Source organism: Erigeron canadensis, chromosome 3 (assembly GCF_010389155.1).
Source record: "Erigeron canadensis isolate Cc75 chromosome 3, C_canadensis_v1, whole genome shotgun sequence".
NCBI lineage: Eukaryota > Viridiplantae > Streptophyta > Magnoliopsida > Asterales > Asteraceae > Erigeron > Erigeron canadensis.
Window position 1 is genome coordinate 35,005,720 of NC_057763.1, and position 22,116 is coordinate 35,027,835.

Sequence of the window (22,116 nt, forward strand, 5' to 3'; positions counted from 1 at the left end):
GTAGTTACACATGTGTAAGTTATACAACCACCACCATCATCTCCGACCACCACCATGATCCTCCGGCAACGGCGATCACCGCCACCACGAATTACACATGTGTAAGTTACATGTCCCTAATGGTCCCTAAAATAAGGAGTCCCTAATCTAAGCCGTCCCTAGGGTGGGTTATTTATAGTACAAGCGTTTAAAAAAGTACAAAAAGTACAAGGTTTTTCCTCCTTCTTCTTCCATCTCCCTTCCATCTCCGACCACCACCATGATCCTCCGGCGACGGCGACCATCTCCGGCGAGACTTACACACGTGTAAGTTTACATTCCGGTCAGAATCAGGTTCGTTTTCGGGTGGATACGGTAAGGGCCAGAGGCCCTCATCCGTTCTAAGTTAACTGTCAAGGAACGCATATGGGAATTGTATGGATTTGATGGGCGGCGATCCAAGAGATGGTGACGGTTTGCTACGGTACGGGCGAAACCCTTGCTGTCGGCGTTGGCGCCGTGGTTGGGGTGGTCGGAACTTACATATGTGTAAGTTACATGTCCCTAATGGTCTCTAAAATAAGGAGTCCCTAATCTAACACATCCCTAGGGATGGGTTATTTATAGTACAAACATTTAAAAAAGTACAAAAAGTACAAGGTTTTTTCTCCTTTTTCTTCCTTCCATCTCTGACCACCACCACCACCACCACCACCATGATCATTTCCGACCACCACCATGATCCTTCGGCGACGGCGGCCATCTCCGGCGAGACTTACACATGTGTAAGTTAACTTTCCGACGAGAATCCGGTTCGTTTTCGGGTGGATACGGTACGGGCCTCTGGCCCTCATCCGTTCTAAGCTGACCGTCAAGGAACGCATATGGGAATTGTATGGATTTAATGGGCGGCGATCCAAGAGATGGTGATGGTTTGCTATTGTACGGGCGAAGCCCTTGCTGTCGGCGCCGTGGTTGGGGTGGTCGGAGATGATGGTGGCCTGTGGTGGTTGTCTCGCGAAGGAAAAAACCTAGAAATTTTAAACCCTAAAATGCTAAAAAAAAGTTGTACTTACACATGTGTAAGTCTCGCTGGAGATGGTTGCCGTCGCCGGAGGATTATGGTGGTGGTCGAAGATGATCATGGTGGTGGTGGTCGGAGATGGAAGGAGGAAAAATCTTGTACTTTTTGTACCTTTTTAAATGCTTGTACTATAATTATCTTTCCCCTATCTACCAATAAATAAAAACTGGATTGTAGCATATTTTGATCGACAAGTCGTATGAAGACGACAAGTGTCTTTTTAATTGTATTTATTAAATAATAACCTATTTAATAAATTTCATATATATGTATTAGAATAGGATTTTTATAATTATAAATTTATTATTTTATTAATAAAAAATATGAATTTGTAACGAATGTTAGATATTCTACGATTCCTCCTTTTTTTAGTTAAGTAAATCTTTTACAAATTCACCTCAAGATGATAATGATCAACTATGTACTTACGAATTGGTTTAGTTTCATTAACTAACTTACATAGCAACACCTATTATTGTTATTTACTATTATTATTATTTAATGTTTATTTTAAATAAAGACATAACTTTATTTATTTATTTATTTGTAAAGCTAGTTTCAATTCAGATGTGTTGGGAGCGATTTGCTAGACATCAACCCCATCTTCATAGAAAATACATTGAGATGAGAAACCCAAGACTCAAACTCGAGACCTTGGGAAAACTCACATCCGGCCCCCACATAGTGAATTTAGAAGATACTTCTGACCAACCCACTTAAAAATTCAAACAATCATATTTAATACAATTTAAATTTTAATAGATTTTCTTTTTAGCTGACAATTTATTCTACGAATTTTTTGTACGGATACGACAAAATTCAAGGCAAATGGTGTAAATACAAACTTTAGTTTTATAAGTGGCAAAACTACGAAAACCGGTGTCTAAGACACTGATCTTAACAATTTTGGGCAAAGCCGGTGTCTTAGACACCGGTCTTCAACATTTATCATGTGTTTGTTGAAAGCGGGTGCATGAAAGGGGATGTAAAATTCTTTGCACGGAACGTATAAATATTAAAAAGATATTGCTGCTTGTGAATAATGTGAATAATCAATCCAAAACATGGCAGTGCTCTGTCAAACATATTCAACATAGTAAAAGTATGTCGACATGTATTAATAAAACCGGTGTCTTAGACACCGGCCTTCATTAATAAATGGATTAAACCCGGTGTCTACAAGTTCGTCTCTGATAGAAAAAAGATCACAATTTGAAGACTGGTGTCTAAGACACCGGCTTTGGTTTAAAAATGTTAAGACCGGTGTCTTAGATACCGGTTTTCATAGTTTTGCAACTTTCTAAGTGAAAGTTCGTATTCACACCATCTGTCTTGAATTTTGTAGTGTCCGTACAAAAAATTCTTTATTCTACTTATACTCTAAAATTAATTTTCTTTTTAGCTAACAATTTATTCTACTTATACTCCAAAATCTCACAAATGTGTTGGACCAAAGTCAAAGAGCTTACCAATGGTACACCAACTCCATTAAAAATTTAAATGATATTATTATTAAGTATTTATTATAACATCCATCTAACGATAATTAAAACAAGATTAGCGTTCTAAACTTCTAATGGATAACATAAGGCACTTTATTTAATCAATATGTGTCATATTTAATATATTTATAAAGTATATATATTAGAAAATTAATAAACAATCCGTACATCGTACGAGCATTAAGACTAATAGTTATATATATAACTATATATCTACCAATAAACTAAAACAGGATTGTAGCCTCTTTTGATCGACACGTGTTGCTATATTAAAACGACAAGTGTCTTTTTTTATAAAAAAAAAAATTATACTTAATGTTTCCCTATTTTATCCGTATTGAAACTATGAATTCTTGTCTATAACATATCCGTATTTTATCCGAATTTAAACTATGAATCCTCCTCCATAACATGGATATATTTATTTTATTTGAAGATATCTATAAGATACGCATATAATTAAATACAGTATTTATATGAATCTTTGATAATCCTCTTCCATATATTTTGATACAAATCCTTTTTCGTTTCCAATATTTTTGATAGTTTAAAATTTCTAATCTACCAATAAATTAAAAAAGGATTTGGCATGTTCTGGCGTCCTTTTTATTTATTTATTTATTTTGTTAATTTATTTTTTTAGTTGTATAGAATTTCTATTTCCTTATTAGGCTTAAAATTAAACTTAACTTAGTAATATAAAACCTTATTTGATTGATCATTTTCTTATTAATAAATTTTCTCTTTTTCTTTCTCAATCTTCAACTCTTATTACTGATATTAATTATAATATGTTATTAACATGAACACTTCAAAAATTTGAGTTTACAATCTGAAATCACAAAGCTATTTGTCATCATCCACTATGCTTACAAATTCTGATTTTGATGTGGCTTTAAAACTTTAAAGTAAATCCTAAACTCTAACTAAACATATATTATATTAATTATTACTGTTTATTACAATATAATTTAGCTTCGATCATCGATTTATTTTAGCCATAATTTATTTCATACCCACAAATCATGTATGAGACATATTCGAATTTCTTTATACTACAATCTAAATAATTACCGTACCTCGTACGAGTATTAGGACTAATATATATATATATATATATATATATACACAGTAAATGAAAGCTTGCCGATGCTTTATATTTTTGAAAGAAGTTTATATAAAATAGTATTGCGTTTTGTTAAACAAAGAGAATAGGTCATGGATTGAAACCTTACCTTATAGAGTTACAACTAATTAAGGGGTCTGTTTAGCAAGGGGTTTTCAGGGGCTTTTAAGGACTTAAAAGCCCTTAGCTTTTAAAAATAAGCTCCTTTGAAAATTATAGCCCTGTTTGGTAAAACATAAGAAATCAAAAGCCCCAGCTTTGAAAAACTCCTAAAAGCCCTAAAAGGTCTTTAAAATAAAAGCTCGTAGGAAGAGAGTTGAAAAAAAAGCCCCAGCCCCTAGCCCCAACCTCTAGCTCCAACCCCAAACCCTTAACTACAGCCCAGCTCCAAGCTTTTATGCCAAACATATCCAAGGTCTATTGAGAAAAAAGCTACATGTAATTAATTCCATAGTCAGAAATAATACAATTCCTTTCATATATATATATATATATATATATGGGAAAAGGGAATATAAGGTTGTCCGACACCTAAGCTTAGGTGTGGAATTCCTCACATACTAATATTTTACTATTTATTGTTTAATGAATAAATGCATGAGCCCCCATGATTTTTATGGATTAAAAAAACAATATATGAGTGTTCCACACCTAAGCTTAGATACCTGACAACCTTATATTACCATCCCCTATTTATATATATATATTGTTCAAAAACAAAACAATAATAATATGTTTGTTAGTTTTAGTCTGATAGACTTTTTTGCTGTTTGGGTTTGGAAATGACATGCGTCGCTGGATTCTGCTATTACCAATAAACTCGAATACCTCTTGTATTAGGTTCCATCTTTTTCATATTTATGTATACATCACTGATCGATATGGTACTTTTTTTTTTTGAAAGAGACATCCATAATCCACGCATCAAATAATAATTCATACATTTGATCGATTCCAATGGGACTTGAAAGTTGAAACGACAACCTTTTGGTTGATGGGCCTCTTTGAATACAGCCTTTTGGTGATCGATGTGCTTTCAATGATTGTGGCTAATGCTTGTGCTTTGTAAAGCAGTACTCCCACATCTTCTTTAAGGGTTGAGACCATTGGCACCACTCTTATGTTCATTTGCTAGCGTTAATCTTTACAGGTTGGTCGGGTAAGGATATTGGCCTTGATGTCTTTCTGCTGCTATTTCCCTTTTTGGTTGATATGACCATACTTGCATACATGATCGATCTATCTATTCACGTGGGTGCGTGACCATGTGTCATTATTAAATCGTTTGCAAGTATGGTTTCGTTTGTCTAACCTGAAGCGTTCAATTCATAATTTCATATGTATGCACTCAACATATGTACAGTTGCACCATTTGGTTTTACTCGATGTTTCTCCTTGGGAGTGTTTTCATTTGAAAACAGATTGCGTGTGTAGTTGATGCCTGTATGAAGTCCTTCGGATTTTCTTTGTTTAGCTTTTCATCAAGGATGGAAGTACAATAATACTGGTTTTATTTCAACTTGTTTTTTGATAGTAAAAAGGTTCTTGATGAAATTAAATAGGTAAATAAAAGAGACTTTCATTGTTTGGGTAACATAGTACTCTAAACCTTAAAGTTCCACTTATTAATCTGTGTGTACCGTGTACGAGTAACAAAAGGGAAAGGAGCAAATTTTTTTATACGGATCCAGTGGGAATGATCTCAATTTCAAATCAAATAATATAATTTGTTAATGATTCTAAACTTACATAGGTAAAGATAAAGTATGACTACATTTTAACCTTTTCAATACACCGTCGAGATATTAAAGCTCAAAACTCGTGGAAAAGTAGTTTTTTTTTTCTTTCTTATCCCCCTAAACTTATGTTCTCACGACTTTAAAATCATCAAGCTACATACTCTAAATAACATTTTTCAACTATAAAAGCATTAAAAACTAAAATCTCACACAAACAAAAGTCAAAAACCACATAACCAATATAAAGTTGACAAAAATGGAGATTAATCACTCACAAGTCACAATATACAATATCTGCTCCATATTTAGATACACAAAAAATTGAGTTAATTTCACAAATCGTCCTTGTGGTTTCACCAAAAAATCACGTTTCATCCTTTAAACTTTAAAATGACACTGGTAGTCCTTTATACGCGGATAATGATCACGTTTCGTCCTTTAATCTAACGGATGATGGTCACGTTTCGTCCTTTATACGGTCGACTAAAGGACGAAATGTGACCATTATCCGTGTATAAAGGACTACCAGTGTCATTTTAAAGTTTAAAGGATGAAACGTGATTTTTTGGTAAAACCACAGGGACAATTTTTGAAATTAACTCCAAAAAAATTAAAAGAGTGAGTCAAATGGATGGCCCCAATGGTTTGGCCATATCTCATTAATCGTCACTACCTTTCAATTTTAAGCTATCGGTCCTACAATATCAGTTTTGCATCATCTTTGGTCCAAAAAACACACAGTCGTCAACCTGCATCCATTGCCTTCATCGCGTGCCCACCATGCAAGGGCGTAAATGTCTTTTTAGAAACATATTGACCATTTCAAGAAATTAAAAAATGAACTTAAAACTAATAGATCACATCGGTTTACCCATTCTTAATACTTTCCATTTAATCTACACTTTTTTCCGAACCATGTTAAAATATCATTGAAATACTCAAAACTAATTAGGTTATTGAAATACAAATTTACACCTTAGTCAGTGTCATCGTCATTGTTTCTAAGGAGGTGTTTGGATATACTTATTGCATGCATGTTTTATAACATATGAAATGCATCTGAGACACATGCGAAATCAAAAAGGGTTATGTTTGTTATGTGCAATATGCAAATAGAGAAAATCATTAGCGCTAAAAAAAGGATAACAACCATTTCTAAGCTTCCTTTCCCTATCATTAATGTTTCATTTTTCTTTTATCTGTCAAGGGCAAAAATGTATTTGAGGTTCATTATTATGTTTATAATATAGATATGTTTTTATTAGAAATATAAATGAGCTGGTTAATAATAATAATAATAAAAAAGTATAAATGAGATCAAAGGATAGAAGAAGAATTTGAGACTTGAAATGCGAATAGTGATATGTAAAAAAGGACAATATAAGAAAAGGAAAATGGTTAATCCTCCCAAGCATTAGCCTAATTCTTCTAAAATCATATGAGTGTGATAAGTGGATTCCATCGAAATACTTTCTTAATCTTACTTCTTGATTTTCCATATTTAATCATCCTATGAACTGGGAGGATTAATCATTACCAATAATAAAATGATATTTATACTATCTTATAAAAAGAGTAGCCCCTATGTTAAAATTATATGGGAAAAAATATCTAAAACTCTCGTTATATAACACTATTAGTCCTTCTCTTTTAAAATATTTATATTAACTCTTTACATCAATTATCTACAACACTCGACGCCCCCTACCACCAACAATCCCCCCCCCCCCACACACACACATAGCCGCCGCCACAAACACCGCGCAATTGCGCGGTAACGTGCTAGTTAAAGATAACGGACCTAATTTAACGATAATTAGAATTTGGACCAATGATGAAGCATATTGAAAATGTAAGACCAACTGGGAAAATATGAAAGTGTTACGGTCATTGAAATCTGGGGGGCAACTTATGCAAATTAAAAAAAAAAAAATTTGAAAAATCTAGTCATACACCAGATAGATACAACAAAAAATAGAATAATACTGTAGATAAATATAAACTAAAAAATATAAATGATAATAAAAAGCTATAAAAGAAAATCAATAAATCACGTCTTGTTTCTTATCTCTCTTTCTTCTTTCTTTCAATTTGTAAAACCCCAAATCATCATCAAATTAAATCAAATCAAATTTTCCATTCAAACCCTAATTATAACATTCCCCCTTTTCTTTCTCCAATCAAATTTCTTTCTTTAAATAGATCATCATCACATAATAATATCTTTACTTATCTTAATAAACCCCAATTTCCTCCTAATTAGTTTTTTTTTTTTCCATATTTAATTTTGTTAAAAAAGATTTAATCTTTTTGTTTGGGTAAAACTGGCGCGTATGATCTTGATGTAATGGCGGAACCGCCAGGTGTCCGCCACGTGTTATCTATAGTCATAGTTATTTTGCTTTCATCTTCATTGTTTATTAAATTAGGGTTAGGATTTGAAGAAAGTTTGTATCTTTATTATAATAATAATTATATTTATAATAATAGAAAGTTAAATAATTTGTAGTTAAAAGAATGCTGAGTGTGCTGAGAGTGCACCTTCCTTCCGATATTCCGATAGTAGGTTGTGAAGTTTCGCCTTACGTATTGATTCGTCGTCCCGATAAGACTGTTACTACTGATGATGTACCTGAATCTTTGCCTATTGATGGTCTTTTCTTGAGATATAAGTGGTTAGTTAGTTTTAAGTTTTGTTTTTTTAACTTTAGTATACTAATAATGTGATACGGTAATGCGTTTTAGTATGTTTGGAAAAGTTGTTACTTTATATGATTTTGTTACAATGTGCTTGAAAGTTTGTTTGATGGATATTGCAGTTGATCTTTTTTTTTTTTTCAATCTGTAATTGGTTGCAATTATAGGGTTATGACTTTTTATATGTGTGGTTATATTGCAGTTAGTTCTAAATGAGTATGCTTTGCCTGTTAGTTGATCAGGCCAATTATAATGTAATGTGAAAATGTAAAGGTGCTTTTATATTGAAAAATAATGGAAATTAGGATCTAACCAGAAAAGGTGATAGCTTTTTCAGAAAATAACGAAGGTGACCATGAGAACATTGAGTCGTATAAACCTGCTATGCTCAAGTAAACATGGTTTATGAATTGATAATTTGGTATGGTTGAATTAGGGTGAACCTTTAATTGGAGGATCTTCTAGATGAACTTAACTCTTAAATATATTCCTTTTTTGCTATGAGTTACGGAAAAAAGATACGGACTGTAAACATATGGATGTGTGCTCATAGTGCATCTTAATTTCCAGTCTGCAATGTTATTTGCTAATCTTGGGTGAGATAGGGTGTACAGTATTTATATAATGCAACTGTTTCGTTACTTTTTTGAAGTTATTTTGCAATGATCGAGCAATTAATATGGAACTCTGACGTAGTGTTTGTATTGCTGATAACTTTCATTTATTTCTTTTGCAGGTATCGTATACATAGTGATAAGAAAGTTGCTATCTGCAGTGTACATCCATCTGAACAAGCTACTTTGCAGTGTTTAGGTTGTGTGAAAGCGAAGATACCTGTTGCTAAGAGCTACCATTGCACTCCAAAATGCTTTTCTGATGCATGGCAACACCATCGTGTTCTGCATGAGCGTGCTGCGAGTGCTGTTAATGAAAATGGAAATGAAGAGGAGGATATTTATGGACGATTTAATAATACAACATCCACGGTGAATAATAATAACAACAGTACGAGTGTGCAAGCTGTTGCTAATGGCACAACACCATTATATCCGGCTGCAGTTACACAGAGAAATGGTGGTGAAACTTGGTTTGAAGTTGGACGTTCTAAAACATACACACCAACCGCAGATGATATTGGCCATGTTCTAAAGTTTGAGTGTGTTGTGGTGGATTTAGAGACGAAATCACCTGTTGGACCTGCAAGCACTATATTAACATCTCGTGTGATTCCCGCTCCATCACCTAGTCCAAGACGAATGATTTCGGTCACTAATGCTGATGTGTCGGGTCATTTGGATTCATCTTCAGGAACTTTTACCGTGCTTTCATATAACGTTCTATGCGAGTCAAATGCTACTAGTGATTTGTATGGTTATTGCCCTTCATGGGCCCTTTCTTGGCCCTACCGCAGACAGAATTTGTTGAGAGAAATCGTTGGCTACCTTGCAGACATTGTTTGTCTTCAGGAGGTATATGATTCTATGGTTTTTTTTTTTAAAGTTTGATTTCTATTTTTTTTTTCCCAACATCAGCTAATTTTGACTTCTTTTATTTCATTTAGGTTCAAAGTGATCATTTTGAGGAGTTTTTTGCACCTGAGCTGGACAAACATGGATATCAAGCTCTTTTTAAGAGGAGAACCGCTGAGGTTTACAATGGCAGTAATCAGACGATCGATGGATGTGCCACATTCTTTCGCAGAGACAGATTCTCACATGTCAAAAAGTATGAGGTATGTAGGTTACCTGATTTAGATGGTACATCTGTAATGTTATGGGAAAATTTAGTTAACCTTGGTCCCTGATGTCTGGGCTGACCTAAAATATTATCTGAATTCTCTTTTTTCTCGGTACCAAGTAGTGTGTAAAATTTTGGGTTTTCTTTGTACAAACTAAGAACACATTTTAGGGAAGTTTCCAGCCTAGACCAATTTGCTTTTAACTTGATTGATTACCTTGACCCTTTAGATCTGTTACAGATTTAACTCGAAATAACCCATTCATATTTAAATGGATTGAAACTCTGCCACATATAACTATGGTACTCATCTTCTAACTGGGTATGAGGTTGCTTGTACAGGTTGAATTCAACAAAGCTGCCCAATCTTTAACAGATGCTGTGGTTCCCAATGCCCAAAAGAAAACAGCTCTAAATCGATTGGTCAAGGTAGCTTTTAATTAGTAACTGAGGCTTTGTTTTCTATTGTGTTTTATCTTCTTGTTTTTTTGATGATAAACTTGTGGTTTTTAATAGGATAATGTTGCACTAATTGTTGTTCTAGAAGCAAAGTTCAGCAACCAAGGTGCTGATAATCTAGGGAAGCGTCAACTTGTTTGTGTGGTAAGATACAGCAACACAGCCGACACTTAAATCTTTAAAGTTATTTCATATGTCGGATTATCACATTCAGTTTATACTTATAAATGTATAAGATTCACCAATATCATTTTTGATTTCCCTTGGTTTATCTCTGGAGTGTAGGCAAATACTCATGTGAACATTCAGCATGACCTAAAGGATGTGAAACTATGGCAGGTGAGGCGTTTAAGTATACAAAAGAAATATACTTATGTTAATATTATCATTATTTACAAAATTTATTGGCTGGCAAATTCTGTAGGTTCACACACTGTTAAAAGGATTGGAAAAGATAGCTGCTAGTGCAGATATTCCCATGCTAGTATGTGGTGACTTTAATTCAGTTCCTGGAAGGTGGGTTCTGCTGTGCTGTTCATGAAAGTGGTACTTCTAACTTTACCATCTGTATCTTGACTTATTCTTAAACTCAACTGCAGTGCTCCTCATGCGCTTCTTGCAATTGGAAAAGTTGATCCGATGCATCCTGATTTAGCCGTTGACCCTCTTGGCATCTTGCGACCTGCTACAAAACTGACTCACACTCTTCCATTGGTAATAAATATGCCATTAACTATGGTTGAGTTTTACATAGAATCTTGTATTTTTTTATATTATGATTCTATATTCCGCAGGTTAGCGCATACTCGTCATTTGCTAGAATGGGGGCTGGTATTGGTTATGAGCAACAGAAGAGGAGAGTGGACCCGAATACAAATGAACCCTTATTTACAAATTGCACAAGAGACTTCATTGGTACCCTTGATTACATATTTTACTCAGGTAATCCCTAATCTTTGCTTGTTTTTCTATTTATGCTGTTGTCAATTCTTGGAGGATTCAGTTGTGTTGCTAGGTGTTTGTATCATTGTATGTGTGATTTGAAAACTGATTATATAGTTTTAACAAGCTTGCAGTCACAATAATATATGCTGATCATAATTTCCTGTTCTTTAACCAAGTTTTGGGAGACTTTTCTCATATCTCTAAGACCATTTTTTGCTCATATCATGTATTCTTTTCATAAGTAGTCAGAATTTTCTGGACACTCAAAACACTGAGTACCTGATCATTACGCCTTCAGAATATTATTTCCACATCTTATTCTATCACAGTTTATTATCAGTTTCTAATTGGTTAATAAGAACTTTTAAATTACATATCTAAACTCCTAATGATAAGATTAGTTCGGTTACCTGGGGGGGGGGGGGGGGGGGGGAGCTTTTGACTTGTACATGGCCTAGCTGGGGTATCCCGTGACTGCTTTCGAACCCTTTCCTTGGCCACCACCAGATATCTACTTAGGGAGAGTGTCTGATCATCAAGCCACTTTGGTGGTGTTCACTAAAGGATAAAGTGTAGGATTAATTTGTCAATAAATAAAAAGCATGACGCCATAACCCCCATAAGTATGGTTCCATGGAAAGTGCAACTGTGGCTATTGTTTGGTGCGGAAGTCGACTCATTATCAAAAGAATATGTAAATCTAATAGATTTTCTGTGAAATGATTTTTTATGTACTGGTTTCAGCGGATAGTTTGACTGTGGAATCGTTATTGGAGCTCGTGGATGAGGATAGCTTACGGAAAGATACAGCGCTACCTTCTCCAGAGTGGTCATCGGATCACATTGCACTTTTAGCTGAATTTAGATGCCAACCTCGGGCTAGACGTTGATGCATTTTAGGCAAGTATTTTGTGATACATGCTTTTATATACCTGTGTGTATGTTTGCAATTTAGCTGATTCAACTAATTTAGTAAACTTTGCAGATCAAGCTGAAAGACTAAATAATGACGATAAAAGTAAGGGGAAACCCCAACGGACACATTGTAAGTGAAAAGTGTGAAAAAAAAAGTAGATCGATAGCCTTTGTAGGGAATTTGTGCAAATGATCTACAACTCTGTATCATGCTACCCTTGACTCAGGAAAATGGACCATATTCAGTTCAGTTCAGTTTCGTTTCTCATTTCTTATTTAATAGGAATATAATATGATTTCAGCAGTATAACTTAGTTATGACCCATGAGTTGTAGCTCGTTCTCATGGAGCAAGTTTTCCAATGATGGGGGCTAATAGAGGAAGGATTTTTTAGACATTTTTTTGTTTTTATTTTGATATGATTACATACGTGGCCCACATGGAATTGAGAGTGGTTGAATTGAATAGAAAGTCCATGAACATTTTCCTTTGTTTATTCTTCTTACTTTTGATGTTCCCTTCTCTAAAACTTACTAATATATTTTGGTATTGGTTGTTTCTTGTTAATTTCCGAATCATCATCATTCAACCAAAACTCGCCTGACTTGGGATTCCCTTTTATATAATCTGTTATTATTGTTAATAAATTGTTGATATGATTTCGATTCCAGTTTATTGCAAAAGCCACCTTACATTTGCTGGAGTATGTGTAAAAATAACGAAATGTGATATGATCACTATATTTGTTAATTTAAGTTTGCTCCACTTATCGTGTTTATATGTGAGTTGTCCCGCAAAATCTACCTGTGTTGTAACATCTTTTGATAGTGTCATCAATTCTGATGGTTATTGCTCGTTTCACGTTCAACTGCCTCAATGCATCTATGAGTGAGAATTTGGTTTTCCTTTGTTGTATATGTTGAAAATGATTCAGTATATATGCTTCCAGGGAAGATATGAAGTTTGTCTGTTCTTGATTCTATATAACTATGTATGTATATTGGGGAGTAATATTGATATAGACTAATTAATATTAACCTTTCACTTAACTGAACGATACTATTTTTTTATTTAAAGATTAAGGGTCAATAAAACCTATAATTAGAATATATACAAATCACTAACATAGGTATAGTATGTACACTTCCATGAGACATTTGTTGTTTATATACCATTTCATACACAATTACACCAAAATCTAGAAACATGTTACAGGAGAGAATACGAAATATTGTTACATGCGTTCAAGAATGCAGTGGATGTGAAACCATGTTGTAGTTTGCAGTTCATGGGATCTTTGAGCTCCAAAACCGTCTGTTATTTTTAAACAATTTCACTACTGGGACCATTATCGCACCAAATTACTGGCATTTTGGTTCTGCAATGCAATTCTCAATTGAAGTCAGGGAGGAATTTAGACAACTTGGTCACCAAAATTGTTTGTGCTTCTTGGTCTAATGTTGACTAAGGCTAAGGCTCAGAGGTTGCTGGATTTGAGTTGAGAAATGTCTGCAACGCCTTGACCACAACCGTTATATTTGGCCAATAAACAGCTTCATATTGGACACACAGTGCTGCAATTGCTGCAAACTGAGATTGGAGAAAATGGTCAACACATTCAGTATATGTGACAATATTAGTGGGTTGGAAATGGCCAATGGGTTCATTTTGATATGATTCATTTTTTTATATCTAGGTCAACCGAGCCAGGCTGGCCCATAAACACTATTCTTCATCTTAGCTGAAAGAATATTTTTATATTAATTAATAAATTAATAATTCAAAACCATAATGTTACTGTTACGATACTAATAAAAATATAATAGCCAATGATGGCCAACCAACGGGTCATAGACATTCTCGTTTTTATCCAAAGTCTTGACTACGATATTTAGAGATGACAAACCTTAGGATTTTTCCTCTGAATACTTGTAACAATTTATGATCAACATCTCGTGTAGGGTATGTACAAAGTTTCAACATTATACGGTAAGATTTCCCCAATGTTGTGTCCCGACTCAAAGTTCAAAATTTTTTTTTTGTTATAATAATATTGATTTTCTTCGCCCAAAACCATTTAGTAGATTTTAAGGAAAAAGTTGTCGCATTACTTTCAATCCATTGGGCAGTTTCCCTTGTAGGTAAATATTTTTTTTTTTTTTTTTGAGACGAAACACAAATGAAATCGTCCTATTTATAAGTAAATAAGACATAATTTCCATCACAGTCAATCCGAGGGCATGACCGGCGGTGCAAGTTCCACTACCGTTCTGGAGGAAACTAGCTAAATGCTAGAAAAAAACCCCATGCTCCACCTCAATGGCAAAGACTTCCCGATATGTCTTTCAAAGGTTTTGAACCCGTGACCAACATTTAACTGAAAGACATAAGGGACATTAAATGTCTAGTTGGGCTAAATCCCAAGACTCCATTTATATAGTCTATTCTTAATAAAGAAAGGTATAGTCATAAAGTGGACCTTGGCAACTGCCTTTGGAGGGTAATCATCGTTTAATCTAGGATCAACACACTGCTTTACTTTGTCTTCGCTCAATCTTGGCGTTGCCTGTTACAAGCAGATCATAATGACATTTGAGTATGCATGCATTGTTAGAGGAATTGCATACTTACTGCATGATATATAATCTGTGAGTATTTTGTCAACAAGTCAAATGTCGATTTTTCTTGAAATGGAGGAAATAAATTGAATTGTGGGTAGTAAGACAGACCCATGTAACAAGACTTTGTTGTCCTCTAGGCATTGTTATATCAACAGGTTTCCTTCCTGTCAAGAGTTCTAAAAGAACAACCCCAAAGCTGTAGACATCGCTCTTTTGAGTTATCTGTCCTGTCATAACATACCTAAAGAAAACACATTAGCATTAATATTGTCACACTGAACAAAAGGACCAAGACTTACTCAGGAGAATCATAACCTAAAGTTACCAACACTCTTGCTGAATGCAGCCGAGCTGCGTAGTCAGAAGATGAATTGCTCAATGTGAAATCGGCTATTTTGGATTCAAAATTATCAAACACAAGGACGTTGCTTGACCTTACTTCACAATGAACTATTGGAGGCTGAACCTTTTCATGTAGATACTCAAGACCTCTTGCTGCCCCATAAGCAACTTTTACTCTCTGGGCCCAATTCAGAACCAGACCAGGTACTTCTCTGTCACCATCACCACCTCGTCTCCCTAAACCAAACGATGAAACTTTTATATATCACGTAGAAAAAAGGTTATAAAGTCGAACATAAGTTTTGTGGTTTGGTTACCATGTAATATATCACGCAAACAACCCATGGTTGCATATTGATATACCAAGATTCTATTCTTTTTCTCCAAGCAATAACCGCACAATTGAGAAAAATACTCGTTCTTAAGTCTTGAAATCATTGATAACTGCATTTTATCCAAATCATATATATATATATATATATATATATATATAGGGAAAAGTGAATATAAGGCTGCCCGGCACCTAATTAAGCTTAGATGTGGAATCCATCACATACTAATTTTTTAATATTTGTTGAATTTTAATTAAATCACATGGCCCCCATGAAAATGTATCTAACTACAGCATGTATCCAACTCTAAATGTTGCTATTATGTGTACACAACTCTAAATCTTGCTTGTATCTGGTGGTGTACACAACTTATATGGATGTCATGTGGCAACTTATACTGGATGTCACGGAAACAAAAAAATACCGCAAGATACCAAAAATATAAAATCATTGAAAGGTGGATACGTATAATAGAAACACTTTATGTTGGATAAAAATGATGATGATCTTCTCACTTTTTCTTTAAAATCTGACTCGGAATCTGTTAAAGAGCTGGAATCGAACTTCTTTATGATCACCTCTTTCCCATAGCTTAATTTTCCATGGAATACCCGGCAATTATTAAAACCTTCTCCAATCAAAGACTGTGAACCAAAATTATCCGTGATCTTAATTAGCTCGTCCAATGACAACGATGGTGATTCAATTGTCAAATGTTTTTGAGAAACCCCATTTTTAGCAGCTCCACTGGTCTTTGGCTCTCTAATGCTAGCTACATCATACAATTATATCAAATTCCATATGGGTAATAATTAATATCCATTGACTCGCGTTTTGAGCATAAAATATCCATATAGAACGTGTGATCTTTATAATGTTTTGCTTTCTAATTGTAGACATTGTATGTGTAGAATATATTATACATGCATATATATGATTTCCAGAAGAAGAAAAAAAGTAGTATATACGTTTAGATTTATGTTTTGCATCAGCTACCCAATCCCATCTGACATAGCAGGTTCAGCGACCTTTTCTCGACTCCAGTAGGTTAAGGACCTACATGATTTTGTATACTACATTCGACCGCCTCAAAGTTTTAAATAAGTCAAAATCATTAACGCTAACACTTCTAAAAGTACGGATAGTGTCAGTAGATCTTTGATTATTTGCCATTTTAAGGGGCCTATATTGTGTCAGTGGCACAGGCCTCAAAAATCCACAAGACGGCCCTAGTTATGTGTATATCTGTATTCTTCCATGTAACTATGGACTAACTTCTGGACACATATGTGGGGAGACTAGAATACCTGAGTTTTCACGACGAGAGACTGGAGTACCCGAGTTTATATCAGGGGAGATTGAGACACTTAAGTTTTCACTAGGGGAGCTAGAGGGGAACACATCAAATATTCTTCCGAATAACTTGCCTGGAGTTTGCAACCAATTATTGTTTTTCTGTTGTGAGGACAATACAGATTGAGCAAGTAGAGATTCAAGACTAAAGACCACCTCAGTCATAGTAGGACGGTCATTTGGATGATAATCCAAGCATCTTTTGGCTATCCGAGCAAACCCTTTCAAACATTTTGGAGATATCTCACTTCGTATACCCAAATAAACTATTTGCTTTAAGTTCCCTTCTTTAATTGATTCTTGTATCCATGTTGCTAGGCCATATTCAAAACTCTCATCCAATGGTCGCTTTTGACACAAAACTTCAAACAATACCACCCCAAAAGCATACACATCAGTCAACTTTCCAGTGGCAAAATAGTTTGGATCAATATACCCAAAAGTGCCTTTAACAAGTGTGTTGACATAAGTTGATGGTTGATTTATTGGACCTATTCTAGCCAACCCAAAATCTGAAATTTTTGCCGCCAAACTTTCATGTAACAAAATATTTGAGCTCTTGACATCTCTATGTATAACACCAACCTCAATACTTGACCCTGTGTGAAGGTAGTCTAAACCACGGGCCGCACCTATGCAAATCTTGAGTCGCTCAACCCAAGAAAGAGGGGCATGGAGTTTATGGAGAAAATCTTCAAGTGTTCCGTGGGGCATGTACTCATACACAAGGATCATTTCTTTTTCATAATTATAGTAACCAATTAAAGACACCAAATGAACATGCCGCAACTTGGAAAGCATTTCAACTTCCTCCCAGAACTCTGACGCTCCTTGATTTGACATCAAATCCAACCTTTTGATTGCAACATCAACATGGGTTGTTCCTATGTGAATATTGCCTTTGTATACTTTCCCAAAACCCCCTTCCCCAACTACTAATGATTCATTAAAGTTTTCTGTTGCAAGCAAAATTTCATCAAACTCGAATTGACAATATCTTTGTGACAATTCAGCAGTGGAGTTGGATGCTTCAGACCCTTTTCCATTGCGACTTCCAGGAAACATGATTGATCAAGGTAACGATATCTAAAGGCCTTACCTTATTTAACTATAAAGGATGATTCTTTCCTTTAAAAATGGACATCTTCCTGAACATAGAGATGGAGCCTTTCATTAGTAATTAGAAAATTCATAGATTCTTGGCCACACACCATTAACCTACAAGATCAATTTAACACCTATCACTCCAATTACAATTCCATTAGGCCACTAGCCCATTCTTCAACCTTTACTAACATAGCTTGTAATTTCAACCCTATCATGGTGTTGGCTCGATCCACTTAGTATTAAAGTTCCATTTTTCATATCATTATAAATTCTCAATCTTATCTTTGTCATTGACATTTGCCAAATCAATTAAATTTACATTCACAATCCAATACAATAATTCTTTCGCCAAGCACCACAATAAGATCATTAATTAAGGACTAGCCAATCATGGGATTCTTAAAACAGTAACCATAACATTATTATAGAATTTTCCTCACTGGGTTCAATTATATAATATTGCTAACCTAGACTACCTAGTATTCCCAATCCAATTAAATAAGAACTTTAGTCTATAATAAGCTCAAATGAAATCATACCTCTAATTTGGATGAAAATTATATTATGCTGTCACCAAGTTTATTTAATTCACTGCTTCTTCTCTTCTTTCTCGAAATTCAGAACACACAAGCACACCTCACTTCAAATTTTGTTGCTTGAATTTAAGTTATTACTATTAATCCTTAGCATTTAGTAATGATTCAACAATTTAAAGAAATGATGATGAAGATGGCCCAATGGAAAGAAAAGGATTAGCATTGGATGGATGGATGATAAGGATGGAGTAATTACAAGAGTTTAAACTATCATTGTTTTTGTTGGCGACGTATTCTCCAACCAAGATTATATTAATAATTAGAAGAAATGGAGGGTAATCTAGATATAAATAAATACACATATTTGACTGTGATTAAACTTTCATATAAGTGATCTATGCTCTTTTTTAAGTAATACTCAGTAGAACATATGCATCTGTTTGAAGATGAAGGGTCAACGTAACATGTAAGAAGAATATATACAAATCACTAACATAGGTATAGAATGTACACTTGGATGAGACATTTGTTGTCATTTAATGGTTGTTTATATACCATTTCATACACAATTACACCAACACTCATCTAGAAATATGTTACTGGAGAGAATTCGAATATTGTTACATGCGTTCAAGAATGCAATGGTTGTGAAGCCATATAAAATTTGTAGCTTTCAGTTCATGGGATCTCTGAGCTCCAAAACCGTCTGTTGTTTTTAACCAGTTCCACTACTGGGATCATTATCGCACCAAATAACTGTCATTTTGTTTCTTCCAATGCAAGTCTTGATTGAACTTGAGGAAGAAATCAGACAATGGTGGCCACCGAAACTGTTTGTGTTAGCTGGTCAAATGTTGACTAGGGCTAAGACTCAGAGGCTGCTGGTTTTGAGCTGAGAAGTGGCAGCAACGCTTTGACCACGATCGTCATACTTGGCCGAAAATCTGCTTCATATTGGACACACAGTGCTGCTACTGCTGCCAACTGAGATTGGAGAAATTGATAAAAACATTCAGTAAACGTGACAAGATTGGTGGGTTGGGTACTTGGGTTATGGGTTCGGGATGAGATGATTATTTTTTACTTTATAGTACTTACTGATTAATGAAATTGATAATGCCTACAATTTACAAGCTATACTAAAACAGGGTAAATGTCCGGGAACCCTTTAGTCCAGTAGAGGAATTTCCTCCCCTCAAATTTAGCGACCTTGCTACGCCGCCTCGCTGATACCCTAGAAACTTTGGCTAGTTGAATATGCTTTTGCAGGGATTCAAACCTGGGTGGTGTTCCCACCAAGTCGCTTTATAGGGGGGCATGTGGCCACTCTGGGCTTACATGCTATACTGTTACAATACTAATATTTAGATCTTTGGCCAAAACAATTTAGTACGAGTAGCTTTTATGGAAGTAAAGCAATAGACTTCGCTACACTTTCAATCCAATTGGCCAGTTTCCCTTGCGCTGAATACTTTCTGTTTTTGAGATGGAACACGAATCCAAATCGTCCTATTTATAAGTAAATAGGTCATAATTGCCATCTATAATTTCCATTATTGCTATTATTAGGGAAGTATATAAAAAAAGAACAAATGACGAAAGGTATAGGCATAAAGTGGACCTTGGCAACCGCCTTTGGAGGGTAATCATCATTTAATCTGGGATCAACACACTGCTTTACTTTGTCTTCGCTCAATCTTGGTGTTGCCTGTTACAAGCAGATCATATGCCATTTGAGTATGAATACATTGTTTGAGGAATTGCATACTTACTGCATCTTATATATAATTTATCAGTAATTCAAGTTGACAAGTCAAATGTCGACTCTTCTTGGAACAGAGGAAATGAAGTGAATTGTGGGTAGTAAGACAGACCCATGTAACAAGACTTTGTTGTCCTTTAGGCATTGTGTGATCAACAGGTTTCCTTCCTGTGAAGAGTTCTAAAAGAACAACCCCAAAGCTGTAGACATCACTTTTTTGAGTTATCTGTCCTGTCATTGCGTACCTAAATAAAAAACATGAACATTAATAATATTGCCACACTCAGAAAAAGTACCAAACTTCATAAGACCAAGACTTACTCAGGAGCATGGTAACCAAAAGTTCCCAACACTCTTGTTGAATGCAGCCGAGCTGTGTTGTCAGAAGACAAATTGCTCAAGCTGAAATCGGCTATTTTGGATTCAAAATCATCAAACACAAGGACATTGCTTGACCTTACATCACAATGAACTATTGGAGGCTGAACCTTTTCATGTAGATACTCAAGACCTCTTGCTGCACCATAAGCAACTTTTACTCTCTGGGCCCAATTCAAAACCAGACCAGGTTCATCACCACCTCGTCTCTCTAAACCATACAACTATAAAAGTTTAAAATCTCAAGTAGAAAAAATCTTACGAAGTTAAACATAAATTTTGTGGTTAATTTGGGTTATACCATGTAGTATATCATGCAAACAACCCATGGTTGCATACTGATATACCAAGATTCGATTCCTTTTCTCCAAGCAATAACCGCACAATTGAGAAAAATACTCATTCTTAAGTCTTGAAATCATGGATAACTGCATTTTATCCAAATGTAAACAATGTGAACTACAATTAAACCATATATAGGGGTTTAATTGCTTGAAAATGTATCTAAGTATATCCCGAAATCTATAGCATCTATCCAACTCTAGATGCTGCTATTATGTTTACACAGCTCTATATCTTGCTTGTATCCGGTGGTGTTTAACTACGCATCAACTTATATGGATGTCATGTGGCAACTTATACGGATATAACAGAAACAAAAAAAATACCAGTTGACACATTAAGTATTAATCATTGTAAGTTAGATAATATAATAGGAACATTTTATGTAGGATAACAATTGATCTTCTTACTTTCTCTTTAAAATCAGACTCGGAATCTGTTAAAGAGCTGGTATCAAACTTCTTTATGATCACGTCTTCCCCATTGCTTAGTTTCCCACGGAAAACCCGACAATAATCAGAACCTTCTCCAATCAAACACTTTGAACTAAAATTATCTGTGATCTTATTTATCTCGTCCAATGATAATGATGGTGATTCAATCGTCAAATGCTTTTGAGGAACCCCATTTTTTGCTGCTCCACCGGTCCTTGGTTCTCTCATACTAGCTACATCATTACAATTTATATCAAATTCCATATGGGTAATACTATTCAATATCAATGTTAGACATCAAGGATGTAGCATGATACATATGAAAGGTTTAAGAATATATATACCGGAATAAAGGGGTGCTCGAGGTGGTGCTGTATTATTTGTTGCCGCTGCTTCAAGATTGTCCTTGTTTGGTTTCTTTTTCCTACGACAACAGTACGGCATCCTGCTGCAGTATTCCCACAATATTCGTTGTCTCGTTTATATTTATATAAATATAAACGTTAGAATATCACATTTCTGCATTGATCAGCCATAAAATCTTGATCAAACATAACGTTTCTTGCTTCCAATGCATGTACGATGATCATCAATATGAAATCCAAATAATAACGAAATGGAACGAATAAAACTTAACACGTGGAATGATCAAACAACATTATAGGATTTATAGCATACCCCATAATGTTCATATGATAATAAATCTATAGAATATATATATGTATG

The 22,116-nt window shown here is 34.8% G+C and overlaps 3 protein-coding genes and 1 pseudogene across 3 annotated transcripts; 1 reads left to right on the forward strand and 3 right to left on the reverse strand.

Moving 5' to 3' along the window:
• The first annotated feature begins 7,519 nt into the window (after window positions 1–7,519).
• Window positions 7,520–12,679, forward strand: LOC122591015 (carbon catabolite repressor protein 4 homolog 1-like). Its single transcript, XM_043763202.1, has 11 exons — window positions 7,520–8,105; window positions 8,864–9,596; window positions 9,689–9,859; window positions 10,207–10,293; window positions 10,381–10,467; window positions 10,609–10,662; window positions 10,748–10,839; window positions 10,923–11,037; window positions 11,118–11,265; window positions 12,013–12,168; window positions 12,254–12,679. The coding sequence occupies exons 1-10, from the start codon at window positions 7,948–7,950 to the stop codon at window positions 12,156–12,158; spliced, it is 1,791 nt and encodes a 596-aa protein (XP_043619137.1). The 5' UTR covers window positions 7,520–7,947; the 3' UTR covers window positions 12,159–12,168; window positions 12,254–12,679.
• Window positions 12,680–13,653: 974 nt separating this feature from the next.
• LOC122592008 (probable protein kinase At2g41970) lies at window positions 13,654–16,651 on the reverse strand. The gene is made up of 7 exons (XM_043764226.1): window positions 16,618–16,651; window positions 15,994–16,250; window positions 15,464–15,590; window positions 15,104–15,383; window positions 14,913–15,045; window positions 14,663–14,749; window positions 13,654–13,773 (listed from the first exon to the last, which is right to left on the reverse strand). Exons 1-7 carry the CDS (start codon window positions 16,649–16,651, stop codon window positions 13,654–13,656), a joined length of 1,038 nt encoding a protein of 345 aa, XP_043620161.1.
• A 90-nt stretch (window positions 16,652–16,741) lies between these two features.
• LOC122592009 (probable receptor-like protein kinase At5g38990) lies at window positions 16,742–17,896 on the reverse strand. The gene has a single exon (XM_043764227.1). It carries the CDS (start codon window positions 17,894–17,896, stop codon window positions 16,742–16,744), a length of 1,155 nt encoding a protein of 384 aa, XP_043620162.1.
• Window positions 17,897–19,325: 1,429 nt separating this feature from the next.
• LOC122593622 lies at window positions 19,326–21,875 on the reverse strand (annotated as a pseudogene).
• Between the last annotated feature and the right edge of the window lie 241 nt (window positions 21,876–22,116).